At 41.7% G+C, this 27,896-nt stretch overlaps 1 protein-coding gene across 6 annotated transcripts in view; it reads left to right on the top strand.

Moving 5' to 3' along the window:
- Nucleotides 1-27,896, top strand: part of PDPK1 (3-phosphoinositide dependent protein kinase 1) — a 133,967-nt gene that overhangs the window by 91,129 nt on the left and 14,942 nt on the right. For all 6 annotated transcript variants that reach the window (XM_044979211.1, XM_044979208.1, XM_044979209.1 and 3 more), the window contains 4 exons: nt 10,092-10,200; nt 12,227-12,318; nt 13,142-13,237; nt 24,732-24,857. In XM_044979211.1, the coding sequence (XP_044835146.1) occupies nt 10,092-10,200; nt 12,227-12,318; nt 13,142-13,237; nt 24,732-24,857 (423 nt within the window). The remainder of the gene's footprint in view (nt 1-10,091; nt 10,201-12,226; nt 12,319-13,141; nt 13,238-24,731; nt 24,858-27,896) is intronic.

Raw genomic sequence — 27,896 nt, forward strand, 5'->3', positions numbered from 1 at the left:
ATTAGAAACAAAATCCAAAAGGCTAAAGCACTGAATGAGTAAAGGGGGGAGGGGAATGGCAATAAGAAAAGGTTCTATCAATATATTAGAAAAAGGAAAGCATAGATCCATTTACTTAATAGTGAAGGGTTGGGTTTTTTTTGTTTTTTTTGAGGCTTCAGTATTCATTGAAAACGTTGATTGTGACCAGATGCTTAACACAGTTAATATTCACAATGTGGGAAGGATCTCAGATCAAAATAGGGAAAGAACAAGTTTAAAGAATATTTAGGTAAGTTAAATGTATGTAAATCAACAGAGCCAGATGCAATTCACCTTAAAGTACTTAAGAAACTAGCCAATGCAATCTCTGAACTTTTAGCAATTGTCTTTGGGAGCTAATGGAGGAAGGTTGAGGTACCAGAGGGCTGGAGAAGGGCAAACGTAGTAGCTATAAAAATGAAAGCTGAGCGATTATAGACACATCAGCTTAACTTTGATACCCATAAAGATACTGGAACAATTTATTAAACAATCAGTTTATTCTAACCTAAAGGATAATAAGGAGATGACTAGTAGCCAACATGGATTTATCAAGAACAAATCGTGTCAAACCAAACTTATTTTCTTCTTTGATAAGTTAACTGACCTAGTGGATAGGGAGGAAGCAGTAAATAGGATATATACAGTCTTTAATAAGCATTTGATCCTGTCCCAAAAGACAGTTTCATAAACAAACTAGGGAAATGAAATTTAGATGGAAATATTATAAAATAGCCTTTGAACCAGTTATGTACCTATTTCCATAGAGTAGAGCATCAATGGCTTGCTGACAAACTGAGGGATATCTCTCTCTCGGGTCCACGCTGTTCAGTATTTTCATTAAAGACTTTGATAGAGTGGAGAGTATGCTTATGAATCAGTTATTGTGATGTTTAAACCATTTCTTTGCCTGAAATGTTGCAAATTAGTAATTGGTGTGTAGTTCATGACAAGATGATAGGGTGCTGCTAATCAAACTTTTATGTAAGAGCACAGGCTATCAGATCTCAGTGTGTTAATCTCTAATAACGCACACGTGTAATCTCGTTGCTATGTACTTTGGTTCCACTCACCACTCCTGGGGGAGTTCTGCACCACTATGTGCATGCATAATTATTGAGCCGTGCATATTTTAAATTTTTCGTGTAGAAAAACTTCTGCCAGAAAATTGCTTCAGTCCTGCCTTTTGCCCACCTGAGGGCGCTATGGCACTAGAACAGAGCAGCAGCAGCAGCTCCTGGCCAGCTAGGGAAGAGAGAGAGCCTGCCTTCTTCACAGCGACTGTTAAACCAGGTCATGAGACAGACAGACTGTGGTGCTGCTGGGGGCTCAGATGGGGGTTCATAAGGGCTAGTGGGAGAAGACAGACTGGGGCAGGGGCTGAATGGGAGTGGAGGTGCAGAGCTATGGAGGGAGGGAGATGCAGGGCCACATGGGGACGGTAGAGGGGGGTGCTTGACTGAATGGGAAAGGCTAGGGGTCAGCCAGGGTCTGCATGGAGGAAGCTCCCTAACAATCCCCACACACACACACACACACACCTTTCCTCCCCCCCAAAAAAAACCTGTTCCACACTTTCCGATCCATACCAACACTCTCCAAGTTCACACCCAGGCTCCTTCCCAGCAATTTACTTCCCTCTCCCTCAACTCCTCCGTTACCCCTGTCTCCCCCAAGCCCTTGCATTACTTCGGAGGGGTGTGGGAAATACACTTCTGTATTTTACTTTAAATGAATTATTACTTAGAGTTCTGTATTAATATGCCTAGTAAGGAATCTGTCAAAAAACACGTCTTGAGTGTTTTTTCTTGTCTGTATTATTACAGACATACTTATTGATGGGTATTTTGAAATAAATGACCAAAAATAATTGAAACTGGTGTGATTATATTGTGTTGTTTTGACACATAAAATAAGCAGAATTTGAAAATATTGTGCACAGACTTTTTTTGTTGCAGAATTTTTAATTTTTTGGCACAGAATTCTCCCAGGAGTAACTCACTAGTTAAAGAGGGTTGAAGTCAGGCTGAAATTGAAGATGAGAATGTAGGTCTGAGAGGCCTTTTGCAATTTGACAGTAACTGGGCAGTTTGTAAAATGGATGTAAAATAGATAACTAGTTATCTTGTATTTAGCATTACATTGTACATTCAAATATGACATTTCTAAAGATCAGAAAGATTTTGAGTATTTTGTACATATATAAGGGATGAACATTTTTAGTAAAGGACAAGAAATATGGGAGAAATTACAGTAGTAGTGAAAATCCAGCTTTGAGAAGATTCTGCTCTTAGGATATGCTTGTAGATAGCACCACAGCCCAGAAATCTGTGGAAAATGACTATAAGTCTCTACAAATCTATGAGTATTTACATGGGGAACAAATATTTAGTAATGTGCTTTTCAATCTAGCAGACAAAGGTATAGAATAATCCAGTAGCTGGAACTTGAAGCTAGACAAATTCAGATGGGAAATAAGGTGTAAATTTTTAATGATGAAAGTAATTACTGGAACAGTTTACCAAGGGTCACAGTGGATTCTCCATCATTGGCAATTTTTAAATCAAGATTGGATATTTTTGTATAAGATCTTCTCTAGGAATTATTTTGGGGAAATTCTATGGCTTGTGTCATATAGGAGGTCAGACTAGATGATCACAGTGATCCCTTCTTACCTTGGAATCTGTGATTGTGTGGGTGGCGGTGGATTTCATCTTACTTTGGAACAGTTTATGAGTGTGTCAGGAGGATGGGTCCATGTACCTTCGCAACAGTGAGGCAGCACATCTTCTGATTCATCTGCTTCTAACTGGTCAGAAATTTCTTTTCTGTACTAGCAATGGAGTGATTTTAAGAGCAAATAGTTTTTTATACAGTGATAGTTAAAGTTAGTATTTTACATAAATACGTTTTTATGCAGTGAAGAGTTGGTTACATGGGCTGATATTTAACCAATTGATATGCAAGTAGTTAAAGACAGCCATTATTACCATTTTATTAAACTTAGTTGTGTTTTTGGTCTCCCGCTGCGTAAACAGTCCATATCCTTTCCAGACAAGGAGCACTCTACAACTGGAGGACTCTATTTTGCTCTCTCCATGTCCGGATCCATCTCCTGGTCAGCCAAACCCAAGACCAATATGATCCCTCTCCCCCCCTCCCCCACCCCATGCTGAGGATCCCTTTGGAGCAAAGAATTCCCATCTAAATGCTACGAAGTTGTAGGCTCAGGAGGGCCCTCAGTTCACTACTCCTAAAACTATGCCTTCCTTTGTTCCCCTTCAACACAGATTACTTTGGTATAACCCTTTTTGTCAGGGTTTAAAGCTCCACCTTCTTTGCATTCTTAATGGGAACCATTGATATCCACTTTGTCCTTTCAGCACCTGTCCTCTATAGCTAGCTAACCTTCCTGGGCATCACAGCCCTGGGGTCTACAATATAAGAGGCAAGTTCTTAGTCTTTCCCCACCATATTGTGCTAACCCAAGTAAGATCAGCTTCTAAGCTTACCAAAGCATATCTGCCCCTTAAAATTTGATTCCAAATTCTCAGGTAATTAAGAGCATGTTCCTGTGGAAGAGGCTATAGGCTACAATCCAAACAACTCTTCTTCCCCAGAGGGTGTGGTAACACACATCATTGGTGTCACCCTGGAAAGGCTAAATCCTTCCCAGACTTGCTCACCAGAGTTGTGAATGCACTTGGTTTGATACTTCCAGATGTCAAGAAAAGACTTGTAGGTTAGTTGGCATCTTGGAACTGAACTTACTAGTCAGATTGGCTGCAGTCATCAATGAAGGCTTTGTGGACATTGAACAAGGATTTACAAGTAGCACTAGTCTCCATCGTGACAGCTTGCTGGAAGGCAGATTGATTACACTAAGTCTCTCCTGAAGGGCTTGCTTTTCTTTTCTGAAACAAATGAAAAATGGAGGTTGGAAAATTGCATAAAATGACCCCAAGTAATAGATGGATCAGAGTGAAAAAACACCCTGGAAAGATGGATCTTCTGCACCAGATGTCAGATTCCTCTGTCACCTCTGCTGGCTCTGTATGAACTAGTGAATCCCTATTTTACTAACCAGTTGGAGATAGATGAGTTCATAAAATAAAAAGTTCATGAAATTGAACATTTCAAAATTACATGAGGTTGAATGCAGAAGTTGCAGTATGGTGCCCTGCATCACTTTATTCTTTTTCAGACTGCTGAAAATTTATTTCCAGTGCATTGAAGATATTGGATGAGAAATAAAGGTCAATTTTTTCTTCACTTTTGTTATGTGATTTTCCCCAACCCTTGATGGAGAAAATCTGTATAACTGGTTGTTTGTAAGACTGCTGTCCATAATATCAAGGTTGTACTGTAATATTCTGACAAGATCCCCTTTTATTGAACCATCTTCCTGAGGAGCTTAAGGAAGTTCATGGAAGACTTGATGCCTGATTTATAAGAAGCAGAGGCATTCATTAAAATCTGCTTGTGATGCCTCAGGCACACAGCCACTTGGGAACAGTAGTGACTACAGACCAACAGATGAGCTGTCTGTCTGAAGTGTTCTGGTTTGTCCATAAAAGGTGCAAGATAACCCATTTGAAGTGGCCTAGATTTCTTTGGTGTCTGCACAGATGAGACACAGGAGAAATTAGAGAATTCCAAGTTAATGTTGAGATCCCAGGCCCTTTATTGACAGCCCTTCAAAAGAAAAGCACCAGTCAAAGTCCAGAAGTTGTCTCAGCCTTCTTATTTCAGTGGGCAGACAGCCGGATCCTGTAGGCAGAAGCACAGATCATCATCTATGACTTCATGGCCCTCTTCCTTTGGCAAACAGAATGTTTAAAGGTGCACTTGATCCCTGAACCAATTATTGTGGCTATGTTTTTCTCAACTCCCACTTCCGTATTTGGAGACCACTGTTTGTCTTTGAGGTGACGTGGAATTGATAATTCCTCCAGTACGGTACCACTCCATGCCACCAAACCATCAACTTCCTTGTCCATCTCACAGGAACAGCAAAAGGATGAAAACACCTTTTACATTTTGGTTCAATAGAATAGAGGTCTCAATATATTGGGATTCGATTCCCATTTATTTTTTATCCCAGAGGGTTTTACCCTCTTCCTTGACTTGAGAGCACTCAGCATATTTATCCATGAATTCATGTTCAGCTTGAGGACCTTAGCCCCAATAACTGCATTTTTAAAGCCATGGGGTTGGTTTGTATCTCTAAACTTCAGTTTTTACTCTCATATATCCATCAGGCCAGCCTGCAGAAAGAATCTTTGCTTCTCTATCAGAGGATCAGCAGCAGCACAAAGTTCTAATAATTGGCTTTTCTACCGCATACTGTGCCCAGGGCATTTATCAGGTGCAGCTCACTCGAGAACAGGGAAATGCAAATATTGTCAGGGTGCAGTCCTCTCCCTAATCCAGTCCTTAGGTCTAAGGATAAACCAAGATCCACTTTCACTCCATTTGCTGTTTGGGGGAGTGGCTCTTTGTAATGTGGGGCACCAATGTGCTAGGTGCCATACAAACACACGAGGACACAGTTCCTTTCCCAAGGAGCGATAAGATCCCAGGTATATAGGGTAGCTGTTGTACAACTTCAAAAATACTGAGTGCTAGCAATTCTCAGGGAGGTCATTGACTTCAAAAGGAACTGCTGGGTAACCAGGCCACTCATTTAGCCCCCTTAATAGAAAATCTTCACATGCAAAGCAACCTTATGAATGTAGCTGTTATCTTTAACTCTTGCATTTCCTGATTTTCATTTTATTCTAAAACTGTTTCATTAAGCTTTTTATTATAATTAATAATTGATATCTTTTGTCACTAATACAGTACAGTCAGGATCAGAACCCCATTGTGCTGGGCAGTGTGTTAACTTACAGGGAGAAATAGGGAACATTAAGAGGTGACTTGATCATAGTCGAAAAATATCTACATGAGGAACAAATATTTAGAAATGAACACAATCCGATGGCTGAAAGCTGAAGCTAGGCAAATTCAGACTGGAAATGAGGCATACATTTTTGACAGTGAGGGTAATTAACCATTGGAACAATTTATCAAGGGTTATGGTGGATTATCCATCACTGACAGTTTTTAAATCAACACTGTGTATTTTCCTAAAAGATATGCTCTAATTCAGACAGGAATAATTCAGGGAAGTCTTCTGGCCTGTGTTACACTGGAGGACTATCACAATGATCCGTTCTGTTTTTTAGTTTATGAAGAGTGACTATCATCAATTTTAATCATTATTTAAATCAGCAAGCAGAAAACCTTTATGTTAAATCACTGATTTTAAATATGTTCTGCATTTGTACCTTTTAGTTATTTTCCTAAAGAAAATTTGAGCCTCATAACCATTAAAACAAGCTGATTTGAAATAAATATAGCCTTTATGCTGAATTTGGTGCTTCTTTTCACAAACCAGGAGGATACAGTATATTTATATACATTTATTTAAGCACTTACATAGTTTAACTTAAATTTATTCAGATTCTTAGTTTGTATAGCTACACCTCTTAATGTTTTTAATTTAATTTAAATGATTTTAATAGACTAGAGAGAGTTAGGCCTTAAAATAAATTTGAAATTGACAATCTAATTTTAATAGGTTTACTTTTAACAATAAATCTGTATTCAAATTAAATTCAACAAATTTAAAAAAAAATCATCAATTTTTTTTGATCCACCCTGAGTGAGGATGATGACAATTGGAACAAACTTTGTAGATCAGAAACCTGAGGGATTATAGATGCTATAAAAATCACAGTTGATGTACATAGAAAGGCCTACAAACAGTAAATCTTGCTGTATTGTACTAGTTGAATTAAAATGAACTTTACATGTTATTTTAATCCCTTCACTTTTGCTATTAGTTTAACCCCTCTCCTGACTATTCTTGCCAACCTGTCCCCAAGGAGATTGGTCCCTCTTCTACTGAGGTGGAAGCCATCCAAGCTATACAACCCCCTCTCTCCATAGACGATGAACCAATGTTCCACGAGACTGAAGCCCTCCAAACTCAGGAGGTTTTTAATTCTATATAATTGTTGGTGTGCTTATTATCTGTATGTATGTCTAATCGCTAAGCTCTTGGTCTCAATGATATATTATGGCAATGAGTTCCAAAGACTGTGCATTGTGTAGGTTTTTTTAAAAAGTGCTCCCTCTTATCATTTTAAAATGTTCTCTCTGATGGTTTCATGCCCCACTTCCCCCCCCGTATTGAGTGAGAGTGAATATTTACCTGCTCTACCTTCTATATACCATGATCATGTCGTCTTTTAGTCAATTTAGTTTTTATTGGGCATGTTTATAGCTTGCTGGTACTCATTCATCAGATGTTTCTCTTGGATTTTATTAATATGGATACGTTTTATCTAAATGCATACCGATTTTGTTAACTTCACCATGCTGCTTAAAACATTGGAGATGTCTGCTGTCTTGGGAAAGCAACACCACCTTGATCACATGGATTCACATTTGGAATGCTGTCTTTTAAAATGGAAACTTAAATCTGGAAGTATTGATTCAGGCCTCCTTAGTCCTCTGACTGGGAATAAGAACGGCCAGACTGGGCCAGATCAAAGGTCTATCTAGCCCAGTATCCTTCTGACAGTGGCCAATGCCAGGTGCCCCAGAGGAAATTAATAGAACTGGCAATCATTGAGTGATCCAACCTCTGCTGTCCATTCCCAGCTTCTGGCAAACAGAGGCCAGGGGCACCATCCCTGCCCATCCTGGCTAATAGCCATTGATGGACCTATCCTCCATGAACTAATCTAGTTCTTTTTTGAATCCTGTTATAGTCATTGTTTACTAATGTCTCTGCAAGTGGAATTCTCAGGCTTTGTTCGCTATCCCACAGAACACTACAGGCCATACTGTAAACATTTAATCCACACATTAATTTCAGGCTGGTGACCTGACCCTCATGTGACTACATGGATCATAGGCCACATCTTTCAGATTGCTCCCTGAACGTAGTTCACAAGCAACCTTTCCTCAGTCCCCCCCATGCTGTCCTCTTGTACCCGAAAAAGGCTGGAAGGAGGGGTTTTAGGTATATCGTCCTACAACAAAAGATTAAACTACTGTATTGTAAATTATATATGCAGTTGAAGGCCTTGGGGAGGGAGGGGGTTGTTTTTGTTTTTTATTCCCACACTACTCCAGGGGGAATTCTGCACCAAAAAATTAAAATGTTTCCCATTCAGTCAGGCACATCTGTCCCCTTTTGTCCCTGCATCCCCCTCGCGTTCAGCCCCTGGCTCAAAGCTGTCAGCTGCTTTGCCCCTACCCAAGTCTGTCCCCCCTGCACTAGTCCTGAACCCCAGTCTATGTGACCTCCCCACAGCAACCGTGTGTGCCCTGCTTTGTCCGTCCCTTTATCCTATGCCTCCTCACCCGGCCTCTACCCTCTTCCTCTCTCTAATTGGCTGCTCCGGCCTGTGAGCCAGCTGCTCTTTTCTGGTGCCACAGCATCCCCAAGTGGGCAGAAGGTGTAATTGCAGCACCTCCAGCAGAATGTATGGGGTGGGGAGTCTACAGGAGATGTGAATTTGCGCTTGCGCAGTGGCGCAGAATTTCCCCAGGAGTACTACTAGTAGGGTTCTCTCCGAGGTTAAGTGTGAACAAAGGAAATGAGTTCATGTCGGTGTTGGTATCATTTCTAGCCTTTGTTGCTCTTTCTTTGAGCTACCAGAGCAACATTCTGGCTTTCAAGCATTGCTTTTTAACCTCAACTGATATTTTATTTTAAATTTGAAAAGTTTGAGTGTTTTATACCTACAGTGACCTTATGTTTGTCAATGTGAACTTTTAACTCTGATTTTAATTCGTTTTGTCTCTCTCTTAATGGAGGAGGAACCAGTGAGATTAAAGGGACTGTCTTGACCGTGACAAGTCCCTAATGCAGCGTTTCTCAAATGTGGCCAACAGGAGCTTTTTGTGTGGCCACAGCCTTCTGGGTGGTGAGGCAGGGGACAAAGCAGTGGACCCTCCCCCAGGGCTGCCAGCAAGGATTCGGCCCTGTCCCCCTCTGGAGCCCCAAACACTGGAGGAGCAGGCAGGCGGTGGGGCTTGGGCTTCAGACCTGCAGTGGCAGGCAGCTGGCGCTAGCTGTATGGCAGCAGGCTTTAAGCCCTGACCCCAGGCTCACCCCCACCCCACCTGCTGCCTCCTCTGGCCCCGGGCTCTGGCCGTGCGGCATTGGGCTCTGACCCCCAGCCGCAGGGTTTCAGACTCTAGCTGTTGGGCCACATGATCCAGCCCCAGTGACTACCGGTTCTCTCCCTCCGCCCACACACACACACACACACATCACCCCAGGCCCCACTGCGTCCTCTGGCCCCAGTCCCTGGCTGCACAGCTGCAGGGCTCAGTCTCCAGACTCACCTCCCCCCATCTGCCTCCATACCCATCTTCCCATCCAGGGCTTAATTTATCCCCCAGCTTGCCAGGGCTGAGTAAGTCTGTTCTGAAAAGTGATATTTGTATGTTTGTTAATATCACTTTTCACTGCCTTCCTGCTAGCTAGCAAGTCTGCTGCTGTGAAAAGTTATATTAACAAAATACAAATATCACTTTTCACAGAAACAGACTTACTAATTATCAAGTCTTAAACAAATAAGCAACCAAAAAAAAAGCAAAAGAAACAACAACAAAAAAGGGACAAGAACATGCAAAACACATTATTTGTTTCAATTCTGTTTAGGTCCAGTGAGGAACAGAGAACACTGTACGTTATTTTTATTATTGAGTCTGTGGGGAAAAAAAACAACATAAATAAATTACAATGATATGGGCATTTGTATGTGCATATTTATTTGTTTTTCCTTAAGTAATTGAGTGTTTTAGGAAATATTGTCAGAGCAGCCACCAGCACTAGTTGGTGGCCGCACCCTGAGGCCACCAAAACATTTCTTGTGAGAACCCCTGCTCTAATGTAACTTAACTGGTTAACTGTAGATCTTAACTGTAGATATAACTGAGCACACCAGTCTATTGGGTATTTAATCCACTGAGTTTTCTTGGCTGCTTTTTTTTTTAAACAGGATGAAACGGGTGCCTATTTAATAGACAGAGACCCGACCTACTTTGGGCCAGTACTGAACTATCTCAGACATGGAAAACTCGTTATTAACAAGGACCTAGCTGAGGAAGGTAGGACTTAAACCAAATCTCTTGTTTACTTTCCTCTTTTTCAATATTGTAATTGCTGTGAAAACCACAAAAGAGAAGTGGGCTTGCCTCTAGAAGGAAGGATTTTATTAAATCAATTTCCATTTTCATCTTTGAGTTACACTGCAGACAAATCTCTACCACATTCTACCCTGCCTCAGACAAAACTGAGTAGCTTAAGGTTGGTTAGAGCTGTCCCCAGACCTGAGTTTGATTCTTGACCTTGCTCCATGAACTGGAAACACTGTTAGGAGGCGCACATTCAGTCATGGTAGTTAGGTGCCTTGTATCATTTAACAGTGACAGCCCTACCTCTTTCCTACTGTACTGATGATCTTGGAAGAAAGACCCTTCCAGTGTTCTTAAGGATAGCTGTGAAATGAGGTGTTGAAGATGTAAAGCAAGAAAAAACAAGTGAGAGCTGGGATCTTCTGAGATGTGGACTACACCAGTTAGGGGACACTCTTTCTGAATCCACTCCTTCATGGGCCTCGATTCATATCCATGTGATGGGAATCCACTCCTTCATGAGCCTCGATTCATATCCATGTGATGGGGTGCAACCTGGCCTGTGGCACTGCTGTGCCCTCTGTCCCCCCAACTTGGGGTATCGCTCTCACCCTGTGATGCTGTGTCAAACCACAAAACTCTGATTGGCACTGCCAATCAGACACCCACAGCCAGGGGCACTCCCAACTGTGTTACATGAAAGCAGCAAAGAATCCTGTGGCACCTTATAGACTAATAGTCTGTTAGTCTATAAGGTGCCACAGGATTCTTTGCTGCTTTTACAGACCCAGACTAACACGGCTACCCCTCTGATACTTGTGTTACATGAATGATCTCCCAGCCACTAATGTACCATCAATACAGAGGCTCCAGTCAATTCTCCCCAGTCTTGCACACCAGAACTGTATGGTCTTGGACTGGTCAGAAATAGTCACAGAAGTTAGAAAATGTATATCATCTTTATCCCCAAGAGGGGGCCACTGCAGAATTGTTCTGTCTCCCTTCTAGTGTTAAGTATCCTAAGCAATGGGATTCCCACCACCTCCTTTGAAAGACTATTCTACTTTTCATCCCATTACTTTTAATTACCTGATGATAGTATTTGCACTTGCCGGAAATTAAGTCCTTCACCAATGGGCAATTCTAGGCTTCCCTGTAAATTTTCTGGTATGATCCAGGTTAATCATTTGTGCGTGCATTGATTGAATCTTATGTTATTGAAACTAAATTGAGAGGAGATGGGAGGACTGAGAGATGATACAAAAGGAAACTAGAGAGGTTAGGAACATGAGTAGGAAATAACAAATTTAAACTTGGGAAAATATTGTGAAACACACATGCTCAATATGAGGCAGAAAGCAGGGAATGCTGAAAGTGAGAATGGACAGCACTCTGTACATGAGACTGCAATGTGGTGTTGGCAGCCAAGAAAAAAGGCCTCTGTGAGCAACTTTTGGGCATAAGACAATCTCTAACTAATGGCAGTTAGGGAGAAGCTTTCCCTGTGGCCTGGTTATTCCATAGCTGCCTTCTGCAGAATTTTTTGGACCTTTCTCTGAAGCAACTGGGACTGTTCACAGACTGGATTTAGATGAACCCTGGTCTGATCTGCAATGACATTTATTGTGTTTCTGTGTTTAAGGGATACTGTATTAGAAACTCAACTTTTTTTATAGGTCCATTTCTAAAAGTGAATGTGTCGCTTTAAAAACACTTCATTAATTGTGTTTGCTCTTTGAGCCTAGAATAAGTTCCCTGAAATGGCCTTGTAAAGTTTTTCTGGGTTTGGTTCTAGGACAGTTCTTCAGAATGAAACAAACTATGAATTACAGGTGAATGAAGGAAGTCAGACCCATTCATCTTGTTGAAGCAGCTGCTCATGAGGCAGACTGTTTCCCATGCAGTGAAGGAGAGCCTCCCAGAAACTGGCTAGAAATCCTTGGCCTGCAGTCTTTGTTTACACTATCTTTTCAAGCATAATTGTTTCTTCTCGTACCAGGTGTACTGGAAGAAGCTGAATTCTACAACATCACATCACTAATAAAATTGGTAAAGGACAAAATAAGAGAGAGAGACAGCAAAATCTCACAGGTGAGGCCGTTTCCTAACACACCTTCCTAATTCTGACATAAGACGTGAGACTGATTCTTGTTAATGTCCATCATTCACACCCCTGCTGATGTTGAGTGGGTGTTTTTTTCACTCACCATTTCCCTAATAAGATTTAGGACTCTGGCTGTCTGCATAGTGGCTTCAGCTCTGCTGGCTAAGAACAGAAAACTGAACGCTAGTGCCCTGCAGTGCCTGGTGACCTCCATTCTCTCTGCTTTTGAATTTAAATCCTGTACATATGAAGTGATGGAGACCCTCTAACTATGGAAGAATTACTGTTTAAATTCTTATCTGGGGTGGGACTGGATAAGCACAACGACCAGAGCATTCTCATCTAATGTAAAACAATCTGCTTTCCATTAAAGGAAGAAGCCTTTGTGATGAACCATATCATAGTGGCTTTCCAAGAGAAGCAAGTACATTTTAAAGTGAGGCCACAACTACACTGCACTTCTGTTGGTAAAACTTTTGTTGGCCAGGGGTGTGAAAAAACACGCCCCATGACCAACAAACATGTTACCAACAAATGTCGGTGTGGACAGTGCTTTGTCAGTGGGAGATGTTCTCCCACCGAGAAAGCTACCACAGCTTGTTGGGGATGGTTTTATTTTGCCAGCAGGAGAGCTCTCTCCTGTCAGCAAAGAGCAGCTACAGAGAAAACGTTACAGCCCCCACTGATCCTCTGGTGTTCACAATGTCTTTGTTGCTTAATATCATTTTAAAGGAATAAGGAAATACCAGCAATAGTACACACTGTTGAATACTCCATGCTGTATTGAGTGTCTGATGTTTCTTCCTTAAGGTGCCAGTCAAACACGTGTACAGGGTGCTGCAGTGTCAGGAGGAGGAGCTCACCCAAATGGTCTCCACCATGTCTGATGGCTGGAAATTTGAACAGGTAACAAGATAAACAGAGGACTTCATTGATTTGTCTTGATATAAACTGCTGAGTCACGTTCATGATGAGAAATTTTAAAGTTTTATGTATTAGAAACTGTTTTCTGTATACGTGCCTTAAATAAATTTAATGATTATTGAGGAGTGAATTGTTCAAGAGATTGGGAATTGAATTCATACTGACATCTGCATGCCAATTTGTACCTGAAAATTAATGTTCTAGTTCTTCAGTCATCTGAGTCCAATTCTTGTATATGTAGATATCTGCATCACACAACTCTTATGAGTTTATACTAGTGATGAGCATGGTACAAAGGCTTCTGGTGAAAGGGATTAGATGTTTCTTGTGCCCTACAGATGGCTCGTCCAGAACAGGGCTGAGACACACTTGAGGGAAAAATATGGGGGAACCTTTTAATGCAACTGCCTTGGCAGTGTTAACTTCTAAGGATAAAATGACAGCTTTGGAAACCAGAGCTCTCATATGGCACTTTTCATAAGCATTAAAACAATATACCTAGTTAATCTGCTAAAAATTATTAGTACTGTACATGGTAGGAACAGTTCGGGACATCAAAATACCAGATAAGGTGTGAGTCTGTTCCTTGCTTTGAAATCTGAACTGCTTCTATGGTTGTACTAAGCACACTGTTAGCACCCAATAAATCAAAACAGTAGCGCAAAAAAGAATTGAGGTGAACTCCATGAATGTTTTCTGTTCTTGTTCTGCTTGGGACAAATAAGCTTAATTTGCACAGTCTACAAATAACTTTCTGTAGTGCACTTTAGATTCAATAACACATTTTAAAGGTTGCAGTGTGACCTTTCTCTGAGGAAACGCCTCGCCCTACAGGACCATACCTGGCTACTACATCTACCAGTAGTGGAGCAATGTAACTCAACCCCAGAGTGAAATTTGTGTGCTTAAAGAAACAGCTTTCTTGGTGACTGGTCTACAGCTCTGGGAATTAACTTCTGGAAGAGATCCAGATGACTACAAATCTTAGTGCCATTTAAATAAATGTAAAACCTACTTTAACTCAGCCTTCCCTCAATAACATTTAAAAAACAAAATAAGCCCTAAAAGCAGTAGGAAGATGAGAAAGGACATTTTGTGTTCACTCTTTGCAAGGTGTTCATTTCATCCAGTTTGGTGGCCGTGGTGAATAAAATCTAGGTAAACTTGCACAGATGACTTCTCATGATTCAGTTCTCCAGTTCAAGTGATAAGGATCCTCTCTGCAGCCCAGATACTGATAATATACCTGCTAGATTTCACTTGATCCATGTGACAATTGAATAAGTTCCCTGGACATTCTTCTTTGTAGGAAGTTGGTTTCTGGTTTCTTGCAGAAAGAGTCTTTTCTCTGTGAAGGAGAAAAGGATATTACAGCTTCCACTTTACCTCTCCATTCTTTGGGACTAGCATGCTTGAACACTGCTGCATTTTGCAGTTACGTTGTCAAAGAATTAATATTTCCTTCTGAATTAGGCATTCTTTGGGAAATGCTATTGGTTTTAAATTCCCTGCTTTTTAATTCATTTTTTTTCTCTTCTCCATGATGTTTTGGATGTATGGTTTAAGGTTGATTGACACAACAGGTGTGCAATCTGTCATCCAGTTACCCAAGTTTCCCACCAGCACATAGTTGGCCCCTGGCAGGATTCTCTGTTGATTGCATTGCAGATCTGCTGTTAGCAGACACCCTCCAGTTGCACTGTGAGTCTAACATTCTCTGAGTCTCCCTTTGAGCTTTTTATCTCCAAGAGGGAATACAGTGGTGATGGTGTGACCTTTTTCTGAGAAATCCCTTTGACCCTTCAGTGCAATCTCTCCCTCCTCTGAGATGGTACCCAGCCCAATATGCAATATGCCCTGTGGTGTACAGTAAGAACCATGCACGGGTATCTACTTCTCCAGGGTCATACTCTTCCTGTGGGTTGGGATCTCATCTAGCCGTGCACCTGATTGATACTTGATCGATGGGTCAAAGATAAACGTGCTTGAAAAGGTATCTTAAAATACCATCCTAATGGTGATAATCAAAGGGGGAGAGAGAATGGTCAGGCTTCTGGGGCAGTTACAGAGACTGGTGAATCTAAAGAAGCTCATCAACTGTTGAGCGAAAGCAGTGTTAGCAAACCACATTTCTACATTAGTTCACATTCCACAAACTACCTCTAGGAATTGTTTTCCAGTAGAGCAAAGTACTTGGAAGTGTCTGGTGCATTTCTTTGTGACCTGTCTTTTGATGGAGATTCATTCTCCATGCTGAAACTTTTATCCATTAGGCAAGATGTGAATTTGTCCCCGTCTGTTGGGTTTTAAAAGATCTCTCTGAATGTTGTTTTTCTTGTGACTTGTACTACTGAAGGATCAGTAGTACACATATTAACTTTCAACCCTTTCCCTAGCACAGAAGTAATGTGGCTGAATTACCTTCCTGTTTCTTTAAACATACAAGTGGAGAGAATGATTTAGCAAGAATGATTTAATTACCACCTCTGGAAGAACACAGAAACCAAATATTTATCATCCATTGCAAAATGAGAAACTTTATAAATAATTTTGCATTGTCCATACTCTCTGTTTAAGCTGTGTCCATCATACAAATTAGCAATAAATACAGTCTGAAATCTGGTCCAATAGTGCCTTCTTATGTAGATTGATTATACAAAGTCAGTATTTAACTGTTGCCTTCAAAATTATTCACATAATATGAACTGTAAAGTAAATTACATCCTCTGTCATAGCTTTGGACCAGCACTTCTCATTGGTATTATTTTAAATGAGTATGTAATTTGAAGAGTCAGCTGTTTATCCCACAGTAGCTTGTATCCAGCTCTTCAAATTTAATCTAAAGCCATAATCCAGGGGTTCTCAAACTGGGGATTGGGACCCCTCAGGGGGTTGCGAGGTTATTACATGGGGGTTCACAAGCTGTCAGCCTCCACCCCAAACCCTGCTTTGTATCTAGCATTTATAATGGTATTAAATATATAAAAAAGTGTTTTTAATTTATAAGGGGGATCACACTCGGAGGCTTGCCGTGTGAAAGGGGTCACCAGTACAAAAGTTTGAGAACCACTGCCATAATCCTTGCCAAGTGCACTGGCATGCATATGCTTTCACATGGATTGGGTGTTGCAGAACATTATGAAGACAATTCATCCAATGAGAAACTACAGAATTTAACTGAAAACATCCTGAACTTCAGCATTATTAAATTCTTGCTATTTATGGGCCTAGTATTTTTGAGTGACTTCATGGAAGCAAGCTTGGCCCCACTGTGTAAGAGTTCCTTCTTGGTGTTTTGTAAAATTAACCTTTTAAAAATTGACTCATATCCTTATAAGTTAAAAGGAAAAAGAGTATAAATACTTCATATATTTCCTCAAGAATATATATTGGGTTACCAATGCTGTTCCCTTGTAATAAGAATTTCTCCCATAACTTTTCTATCCCCACATCCAGTAAGTGTTTACCGACCTATTGCATTCAGACTTTGATAAGAAATTGGCATTTGCCTTCAAACCATAACTGGCTTTGTAACCACCTGCAAGAATTTTAAATATACTACATAGGATTCTATTCTGGGGACTTAAAAAACTGTTGCTTTCATAGTTGCACAATACAAATAATTACACTGTGTTTGAGTAGCAAGTGAATACACAGGAGTCAATCTGTTGTTTGTACAGTTCAGATGATAGTGTTATACTCCAGCATTACAAAGGTTTTTTTTGTTTTGTTTTTTGCTCTGATTGATTGATGCAGCTTGTCAGTATAGGTTCCCTGTATGGCTGTGGCCGGGCCCAGCAGTCAGAGTTTCTGCTGATAGTGTCACGGGAAGTGAAAGGGGAGGAGAGACACTTCCAGAAATGCTGCAGTGAGGTGTGTCATACCATTCCTTTCACCCTCACACCAATATGCATGGCCACCTTGCATTTCTGCTGCTTTCAGATCATTCTGCTTTCTTCCTGGGTGTGCAGCACTTGGTAGTTCTGTGTGTAGTTGTCGTGACTAGCTTTTATTGTATACTCATGACACTTCATTACACATTATAAATGTTCGTCTTGTAAAAAGCTGTAAACACTTCTTAACTGTCCAGACTTTTGATTCAGGGAATTTTCTTAGCAAACATGTTAGGAACAGATATCACTTTTATTTTCTTCTCTTCCTCTAAGTCAACAGCCCCTCTCCTATAATTGCAAATACATATATTTAGGTCAAATCATGTAAATTTTTAACTCCATGAACTTTAGCAGAACAGTTTCATTAAAGTGTTCAGGGATGCTTTTATACTGATGATTTGTTCTTAGTCTTCCAACTTGAATTTATCATCCACGAAGTAACCAGCTGAGTTTTGACTCCAAAACCTCATATTGGTGGTTGATGTACAAACCGGAAAAAAATATTGCTTATTTTTCAAGTGAGTGGATAAGCATTCAGTGCTAGGAGCTGGAAACATTTTGTTTTTATGTTGATGATTAACTATATAATATGTGTTTGTGTGTATATATTCTAGATGGAGATAATACAGAATAATAATCAATCATTTCACTCTTCTAAATTCTCTCTGCTTTCCTCTATGCAAAACACATCTTCCAGAATGTAGCTTCATTTTACAATATTTCCTCACAAGTAAGCAGTTGAGAAGGATTTGGTTCTTTACCCTAGTACACAACCATTCATTGCTAATTATGCTACATTGTAACTCATTTTTACCTAAAAATGACAAACTGCTTCATTTGCTATGACCACAACCCTGTATATCAGATTACATAGCTGCATAAATTGCCACCTCATTTCAGGTTATTTTTAATTAAAAAAAAAAAAAAAGGCTATCTAGGCCTTAGGTTTGCAAAGATAACCCTCAGAATTTGAAATGAATGTAAACTAATGCATTGTCTGCCTGAGTCTGCAGACTGTCTGAAACAACTCTGAGAGGATCCAGGATTTATTATTTGTAATGAAGGCCAGAATGGAGAGGTGTGAACTTCCTGTTCATCTTTACATTGATTTCTGAGAGTTGAAATGTTAACATCATCAGAAACCTCAAACTAATGTGCTTACTATCCCACTGTTAATCAGAGGTCAAGATCCTAATCAGTTTGGTTCTTTTACTTTCCTAAGGACTTGTTTGGACGTGGTTTTTGTACACTACAACAATAGCTGTGTAGAAACCAATATAATTAAAGCAATACAATCCCCAGTGTGGACAGACCTAGATATACCATTGTAAAGGTACATCTATCAGTACAGTTTATAGCTGTAAATTTACTATGTCAGTTTCTAAAATTATGTAGCAGTACAAAAACTGTAGACTGGCTCTTAAAATCCATTTGGACTTCTGAATTAGGCATTCAGATGGGAAGGGGATTTGTTTATCTTGAAAATAATACAGCTCATGAAAGTGAAGGACTGATAACTCTGTCTATGGGTATCCCATTACACAGTTTCATACATTCATATTCATAGATTTTACGGCCAGAGAAGAGCAATATAATCATCTAGTCTGACCTCCTAATAATACAGACCATAAAATTTCACTCACTGATGAGGATTCCTGTATCAAGTTCAACAACTTGCTGTTGAGCTACAGCTTATCTTTGAGACACATCCAACCTTGATTTAAAGGCACTGTGATGAGAAATTTCCCACATCCTGACCAGTGGTTAATCAAAAACAAACTATTCATCTTTGCTTTTAAGGTCCTGCCTATCATCTTTTATGTATTATTGGACATCTGTCTCCACCTTTCCTCCGTCAGCAGTACTGGTCTTCATCAGACATTTGTTAAAATTTTCAGACGAGCACCTTTGTACTTTCTCCCTGCCTCCTTCAGGAATGGGAAAAGCTCCCCATAAACATTCTCAAAGCTATCTCATTGTTATCCTTAAATTCTTTTTAACTCTCCTCTACAGTGATGCCTACAAGAAAATTGACAATGATTAAGCATCTGGTATGCTATGACTACTGCTTTCCATGCTGAACAGTTGTTTCATTGTTAGCTGGTTCTCCCTCCATCTGTTTCTTGTATCTGTTTGTTGGCCTTTGTTGTATACTTCAGTGTTAAGCTCCTTGAGGCATGGACTGTCTGTGATTTGTATGTACAGTGCCCAGGACAGTGGAGCCCTGCTCTGTGACGGGGACTCCCACATACTACTGCAATGTAAATAATAATCATCTCTGGTTAAACATTTGCAAATTATTTTCATTTTGACTTCAACTAACTTCAGCTTCTAGCCATTGGGTATCTTGTGTTTGTCTTTTCCTATTAGATCTCTTCTCTCCAAGCAGGTGCTAAATGAAGTCATCTCTGGTCAAGTCATCTCTGTTTAAAAGCTAAATAGATTGAACTTCTTTGTCATTGGAACAAATTTTTTGCAGACTTTAAATCGTTCTTATAGCTTTTTTCTGAACTCCTCCAATTTTTCAACATCCTTTTTAAGTGTAGATACCAGACCTGGGCACAGCATTCTAGTAGTGGTTTTAGCAGTGCTGTAATACTACTTTTCTGCTCTGGCTTGATATGTTCTGCCATGACATCTCAATTCTGACCTTGTACCTGGTTCCCACTGTTACTGTTTTGGGCTCTCCACATATTACTGCTAATGCAATCTTGACCTGTACTTTTCCACTCCAGGGTCTCTCTTAAGCAAACACTCCAAATTGTGCAGATCACAAAGCACTGCACAAGTGCATCTTAACGGTGCTGGAAAACATAGCTGCACTGGTTCAGTGTAGTGCTAGTGTAGCCCAGTATCATGGGCACTCCAGCAATTATTATATTAGTATAGAACAGGGGTCTCAAACTCAAATGACCCCGAGGGCCGCATGAGGACTAGTGCATTGGCCCGAGGGCTGCATCACTGACACGCCCCCTTGCCCCTGGCCCCACCCCCAATCCACCCCTTCCATGAGGCCCCGCCCCTGCCCTGTCTCTTCTCCACCCCTAAGCGCGCGGCTCCCCACTCCTCCCCCCTCCCTCCTGGAAAGTGCTAAGCGCCACCAACAGCTGTTTGGTGGCTTGGCGGCGGGGCACTTAGGCGGCGGGTCCCGGAAAGGAAGGGGCCCCCCGCCGCCGAAGACCGGGCTGCGCTTCGGCGGCGGCGGGTCCCTCTTTTCCCCACCCCGGCCAGTCCCGCTTCCCACCCCGGCCCCGGCCGGTCCCGCTTCCCTCCCCCACCCCCCGGCCCGGCCCCGGCCGGTCCCGCTTCCCTCCCCCACCCCCCGGCCCGGCCCGGCCGGTCCCGCTTCCCTCCCCCCCCCCCCCCCCGGCCCGGCCCCGGCGGGTCTCACTTCCCTGCCCCCCCCCCCCCACCGCCCGGCCCCGGCGGGTCCCGCTTCCCTCCCCCACCCCCCGGCCCGGTCCCGGCGGGTCCCGCTTCCCTCCCCCCCCCCCCCGGCCCGGCGGGTCCCGCTTCCCCCCCCGGCCCGGCCCCAGCGGCTCCCGCTTCCCCCCCCCCCCTTACCCGAGCGCGTCTCCGGCGAGGGCTGAGCTCCGTCCCGCTCAGAGCCGCGTGGTGAGGGGGCGGGGCTGTGAGCTCCACGCCGAGCGCAGCGCTCAGCCCAGAGCTCCCAGCCCCGCCCCCTCTCCACGCGGCTCGGATCGGGGCGGGGCTCAGGCGCTCGGACGGAGACGCGCTCGGGTAAGGGGGGTAAGGGGGGGGAAAAGGCTTCAGGAGAGGGGCGGAGGCGGGAGCCTCCGCTTTTCTCTTGGGGGCCCCTGCGGAGCCCGGGGCCCGGGGCAAATTGCCCCCTTTGCCCCCCCCCTCTGGGCGGCCCTGGGGAGCTCCGCGGGCCGCATGTTTGAGACCCCTGGTATAGAAAATGCACTATAGAACTAGGTGGAAAATGCTGTGTATTTTCAGATAAATTTTTTGAATTAATAAAAATTGTTAATTTTTTTCCTGGGATTTTTTTTTTGGGGGGCTGGGGGGGAGTGTTTTTCATTCCTATGCCACTTTTCTCTCCCTTATATTTCCAGAGGGGAGAAATGCAGAAAGGCAGGGATTAGGAGGAGAGATCAAAAACTGGGAAAGCCATTTCTCATTAGTGTTTTGACAATAATTACAACCAGGTGGAGGGCATAGATATTTGACTATTGTTTTGTCTATGCTGCAGTTTCCTACCTGCTCTATACTGATGCTTTCATTGTTCTTGCGATTGCTGCAGCTCCTCTGGTGCTTGAACAATGAAGGGAGATACGTTGAAAATTCTCAGTGGATGCACACTAGGTGGAAAAGGACCTTCTACTGTACCTTTGGAGAGGCTGTAAAATAAAAAACTCAATAATAATGGGGGGGATTTCAACTATCCCCATATTGACTGGGTACATGTTACCTCAGGACGGGATGCAGAGATAAAGTTTCTTGACACCTTAAATGACTACTTCTTAGAATAGCTAGTCCTGGAACCCACAAGAGGAAAGGCAATTCTTCATTTAGTCCTAAGTGGCACATAGGATCTGGTCCAAGAAGTGAATATAGCTGAATCGCTTGGTAATAGTAACCATAAAGTAATAAAATTTAACATCCCTGTGGAGGGAAAAAACACCAAAGCAGCCCACCATGGTAACATTTAATTTCATAAAGGGGATCTACACAAAAATGAGGGCATTAGGTAAACAGAAATTAAAAGGTACTGTGCCAAAAGTGAAATCTCTGCAAGTTGCATGAAAATTTTTTAAAGACACCATAATAGAGGCTCAATTTAAATGTATACCCACATTAAAAAACATAGTAAGAGGACCAAAAAAGTGCCACTATGGCTGAACAGCAAAGTAAGAAGCAGCTAGAGGCAAAAAGGCATCCTTACAAAGTGGAAGTTAAATCCTATTGAGGAAAACAGAAAGGAGCATAAACTCTAGCAAGTGAAGTGTAAAAATATAATTAGGAAGGCCAAAAAAGAAATTGAACAGTTAGCCAAAGACTCAAAAATAACAGCAAAAAAAATTAAGCACATCAGAAGCAGGAAGCCTGCTAAGCGACCAGTGGGGCCACTAGACGATCGAGATGCTAAAGGAGCATTCAAGGACGATAAGGCCATTGTGGAGAAACTAAATTAATTCTTTGCATTGGTCTTCACGGCTAAGGATGTGAAGGAGATTCCCAAACCTAAGCCATTCTTTTTAGGTGACAAATCTGAGGAACTGTCCCAGATTGAGGTGTTATTAAAGGAGGTTTTGGAATAAATTGACTGGATGGTATTCACCCAAGAGTTCTGAAGGAACTCAAATGTTAAATTGTAGAACTATTAACTGTGGTATGTAACCTATCATTTAAGTCAGCTTCTGTATCAGATGACTGGAGGATAGTTAATGTGACACCAATTTTTAAAAAAGACTCTAGAAGCGATCCCGGCAATTACAGGCCATTAAGCCTAACTTCAATACCAGGCAAATTGGCTGAAACTATAGTAAAGAACAAAATTATCAGAGAGACAGATGAACATGCTTTGTTGTGGAAGCATCAACATGGTTTTCGTAAAGGGAAATCATGCCTCACCAATCTACTAGAATTCATACTTAGATTTTCAGAAAGCCTTTGACAAGGTCCTCACCAAAGGCTCTTAAGCAAAGTAATCTGTCATGGGATAAGAGGGAAGGTCCTCTCATGAATCAATAGCTGGTTTAAAAGATAGGAAACAAAAGGTAGGAATAAATGGTCACCTTTCAGAATGGAGAGAGGTAAATAGTGGTCTCTCCCAGGAGTCTGTACTGGGACCAGTACTGTTCAACATATTCATAAATTATCTGGAAAAAGGTGTAAACAGTGAGGAGGCAAAATTTGAAGTCATTGTGGATAGTTCTCTGAAAACATGCACTCAATGTGCAGCGGCAGTCAAAATAGCTAACTGAATGTTGGGATTCATTAGGAAAGGGATAGATAATAAGACAGAAAATATCATACTGTCTCTATATAAATCCATGGTACGTCCACATCTTGAATACTGTGTTTCCCCATCTCAAAAAAGATGTATTGGAAAAGGAATGTTCCCCACTCTGGCTCCTGTGCATAGGGGCAGCCAGGGGGCTCCAGACATTGCCCCCACCCCAAGTGCGGCCCCCACAGCTCCCATTGGCTGGGGATTGCAGCCAATGGGAGTTACAGGGGTGGCACCTGTGGATGGGGCAGTGCGCAGAGCTGCCTGGCCATGCCTCCATGTAGGAGCCAGATGGGGACATGCCACTGCTTCTGGGAGCTGCTTAAGGTGAGCGCTGCCCGGAGCCTGCACCCCTGACCCTCTCCCCTGCCCCAGCCTTGATCCCCCTCCAAACCCCTTGGTCTCAACCTGGAACACCCTCCTGCACCCCCACCCCTCATCCCCAGCCCCACCCCAGAGCCCGCATGCCCAGCCAGAGCCCGCACCCCAATCCCCTGCCCCAGCCCGCAGGCCCCTCCCACACCCTGAGCTCCTCATTTCTGGCCTCACCCCAGAGCCCACACCCCCAGCTGGAGCCCTCATCCCCTCCCACACACCAACCCCCAATTTCATGATTATTCATGGCCTGCCATACAATTTCCATACCAGATGTGGCCCTCGGGCTAAAAAGTTTGCCCACCCCTGATATAGAGGGTCTGTGCACCAGATAGTTTTGCTGGTCTTATTTTTGTCAGCAGTAGCTGCATAACAGTACCACACATGTCCATTATCTGTAATTTAGAAATGTACTTTGCAAAAAAAATTCCTGCATCTGATTTGATTCAGCAGCTGGTTAAGGCTTGCTGAGTAAATCCTTTGACCTTAGATATTTTCTTCTGGACTATGCAACTGTCACCATCAGAGCAGACTGCACTTTGAGATAAATTGTCCTCGTTCAGTTTTAAGGCTTCTAGCAGTTTATGAATAAGCAACATTTCATTTCAAGCATATAACTTTCACTTGTAATGCTACCTTAACCAACTTCCCTGTAACAATACATTTGAATTTGGAAAGTTGGTCCTCGAGTCCCACCATTCTGTTTGTCTTGTTTTTTCAGTCAAATGCTAACTTTTGCCTTCTGCTCTAAATACCTCTATAAATTCCAAATAGAAGCATAGGGTCAGTCTGTGAGTAAAATATCAGGTGTCTCTTCAAGGCAGAGTGCTCTCTGCATGCAGTTCCTTGCTTGTCTAAATCCCACCCATACTATCATGCCACATGCAGATTTTTTTTTTTAAAAACTTTTCGAGGAAAGGGGGGAGGGTTCAGGTGTCAGGAATGCAGTAGGAGCAGGCGGCTTCTCCCCATTGATTGCCCCTTTAAGATTTTGCCTAAGCACTCAGGGTACTATTAGCAGTACCACCCTTACACTAGTAGACTCATAGACCTTTAAGTGGAATAGCTACATTAACCCTGACATCAGAAGTTGGCATCTGTTTGCATTCATGTGGGAGCTCTTGCTCAAAATACAGCCAGCACCTTATGGAGTGTTAAAGCCAAAGTTGAGAAAAATTGATACCAATTGTTTTGTGCAGAAATACCCCTAAGCCTTTCTCTCCTCTTTCAGTTGGTCAATATTGGTTCTTCCTATAACTATGGAAATGAAGATCAGGCTGAATTTCTGTGTGTTGTCTCGAAGGAGCTGCATAATACCCCCTATGGCACAACCAGCGAGCCCAGTGAAAAAGCAAAGGTAAGATGCTGGGCATGGGAGGGAGGAAATGAAAGATATCAGTCAAAGCAATTAGACTCAGCTGCTATTCAAAAGAAGGTTGCGCATAGTGTGTAATCTGCTTGCCATCTCTCCTCAAGGTCGGTAATGGTTCCCTTTCATTGTGCATGAGAATATAAACTGTACCAGTTAAAGTAACTCTAATTCTCAGTATGACTCTCACACATTACAAAACAAGAACTTTAAATGTGCTACTTAGTATTCTCCATGACTTCCATGCTCTTATCTGACTTCTTAGTGAGTGCCTCCTTTTGAGAATATGCATATTTGGGTTATCAGACAGTAGATAGACTTTGATTCTACCACCAGTACAGATGATGGATGTTTTCCGTGCTTATCTGAGTCAGGATACAGAATTTTCACAACCAGGAATGTGAATGACATATTCTGTCTGAAAAGTATTGTCATATATGCAATAAGCTATAAAAGTCTTCCCATTAGATCAAGTCAAGGGACTTGTAATGCATTGTGCTAGCTTGCAGCTTTCAGGGTTCCGTCTAAATCTCGCTCTTCTGCATGACCGAATTGACAGAGACGTTATAGGCATGAGATCTTGCTTGAGTGATCTGTTGACTTTCAGGGATAATAACTAGGAAAGACATTGTGTGACATGACTGACTCATAGTTGGCCCTGACCAAATGGAAAATGATTTGCACTGTTCCTCCCCTCAATGTGCACTGTACATTTTACACCATGGTTGGTGGGGAAGTGGAAACACTAATAATTGGTTAGTATAAAACTAGTCATCTTTATACAAAAAAGTTTGCCACTCATTTATCATTTTTACTGGTTTAAATTGAAAACAGCCAAAGTAAAACTTAGCACAACTTTTCAAGAGTCAGCTTTAAAAAATAAACACTGAAAAAAGCCCCCTAAGACTGATCTGGAACTTCCAAGGCAGATGTATCCTGCTCACATTGTTTATTGTAAACTACTGTCTGCTTCTGGTTACTACTGCTTTTCATGATGTTCACAGCTCATTTCTTGGTTGGGCACAGCAGCAGTTTGGAAAGCAGCATTTTTGTGTGTGGATACCCACAGTGGGTATGTAAGGTACAAGTAATGAGATTTATTTCATAAAACTTTTGAATATTTTAAAACTTTTTTTGTTTCATTGTTAGTGAAATGGCTAATTTCTGCTGAAATGTATTTTATCGCAATTCAGATTAACTTATTTTAAACCCTATAAGAAGTTAATATCGCCAAAAATAAAAAGTGAACATTGTAAAACTGTGGAATCCTACATATGGATCACTCTCCCTGAATGCATGTGTAAGCCCACTGACCTCATGCTGCCTGAAAGAAACGGAAAAGCTGATAAGTTATATGTTGGTGTGGTATTTAAGCAATATGTGTGTATATTTTCATTGCATCCTTATCCCTCACTGTTCATCATTTGCTTGTTTTAGTTTGTAAGCTCTTCAGGGCTGGGATATGTGCACCACCAAGATAAAAATAATAAAGCAAAAACTGGAATTACTGACCATAATGCAAATCTTTACAAGGGACTTCAGTGACTCTGCTTCAGAAGTACCCAGAGTTTGACTGGATGCTCGGCTAATAGAAAATGTGTAGAATACCAAACCAAACAGTGCTGGGGTCTAAAGAGGAGGGACTAGTCCAAAACAAGTACAGGGCAGCTCTTGGTCATTCAGACATTTGAGAGATGCCAGCATTTATACTCTCTGCAGTGAAATTCACAGGCTTGGTAGAGGACCTCTGAAGAACACTGCTGTGTCTCAAATGCTCATCCAGAATCTTGATGCACAGAAGGAAATGGTGTACTAGAAAGAATGAGAACAGTGGGAAGTAGCATGAGATTAGAACAGTAAGAGTTAATTAAAAAACAGGAGCAAGCATAGTCCTGTTGCTTGGCTGAAAATACACAGTTGGAAGCTCTCTCTGCTACCAGGTAAAGTCATTTTGAAAGGAAAGTGAGTGAAGAAATCCCCAGAAATTAGCAGAGTTTTGTTCCACTATGCATTGGCCAGGAGAGTTGTCTTTACTAGACTTGGGCTAACATCAAAATGCAGGAATAAGTTTGGAGAAAGAATTTATTGGAATCATAACTACATAAACTTGCCTGTTGGTGCAACTGTTGGACAGGGTGTTCTAAACTAAAGGGCATGTCAGGGATGTGAGTAGTGGGGTAGGGACTGTGGACAGGTGCAAGTGGGGAGCTTTTTGAAGTTTCTTTTTAATATACGTACTGTTAACAAAGTATTTGTGGGTGGGAGGGTTGTGGGGTTTTTGGTTTGGTTTGGTTTTTTTTAATCCTTTTGGATTGGAAGGTACTAGAATGTTTGAGTCAGAACTGTTTCTTGGGGTCTGTCCTATTGACAGATGGATTTTTCAAGCCAGTTTAGCCCAAATTCATAATCTGTTAAACTGTATCTGATTTAACCTTCAACAACTTGTTATTCCATTGAAATGATAATGAAGGTCACCCAGAATTACATATTGACAAATGTTTAGGTGGCTCTGATCCATGCTGCTGTGAAGGGGAAAGCACAAGAACCCTTGTGTCATGACATCTAAAAAAAACTTCTGTCAGTACAGATATGAAAGGGCCATTGTATTTAATTCTGCATTACCCACCAGATTACCAGAATCTTTATTAATAGTGGTGGGTTTACAAACCAGAAAAAAACATGTTGGGAGCAGCCCCAGATGATCTGGCTTTTCTAATTTTTCTTTCTTTTTCTGGTGTTTTTTTTTTATTCTCTTCATGGAGAACACAATTTGCCTAAATAAGATAGAACAAGAAACAATAGCAACTAAAACTTGAAAGTAGTTTTTCCAAAGGTACTAAAAGTTTCCCTAGTGACATGTATTCTACATTATTGACTTTCTCCAAAAGTGACATGCTAGTAATATTGAGCAATACACTGGTGAACTTCAAGCAATGGCAGTGAAGTCTGGTAAGTGAAGATTTTGCTGCCATGTGAATTACAGCTGTAAAATAACTTAAAATGTGTTCCTCTATGAGACAGCATTAC

Source organism: Mauremys mutica, chromosome 11 (genome assembly GCF_020497125.1).
Source record: "Mauremys mutica isolate MM-2020 ecotype Southern chromosome 11, ASM2049712v1, whole genome shotgun sequence".
In the NCBI taxonomy this organism is placed as follows: Eukaryota; Metazoa; Chordata; order Testudines; family Geoemydidae; genus Mauremys; species Mauremys mutica.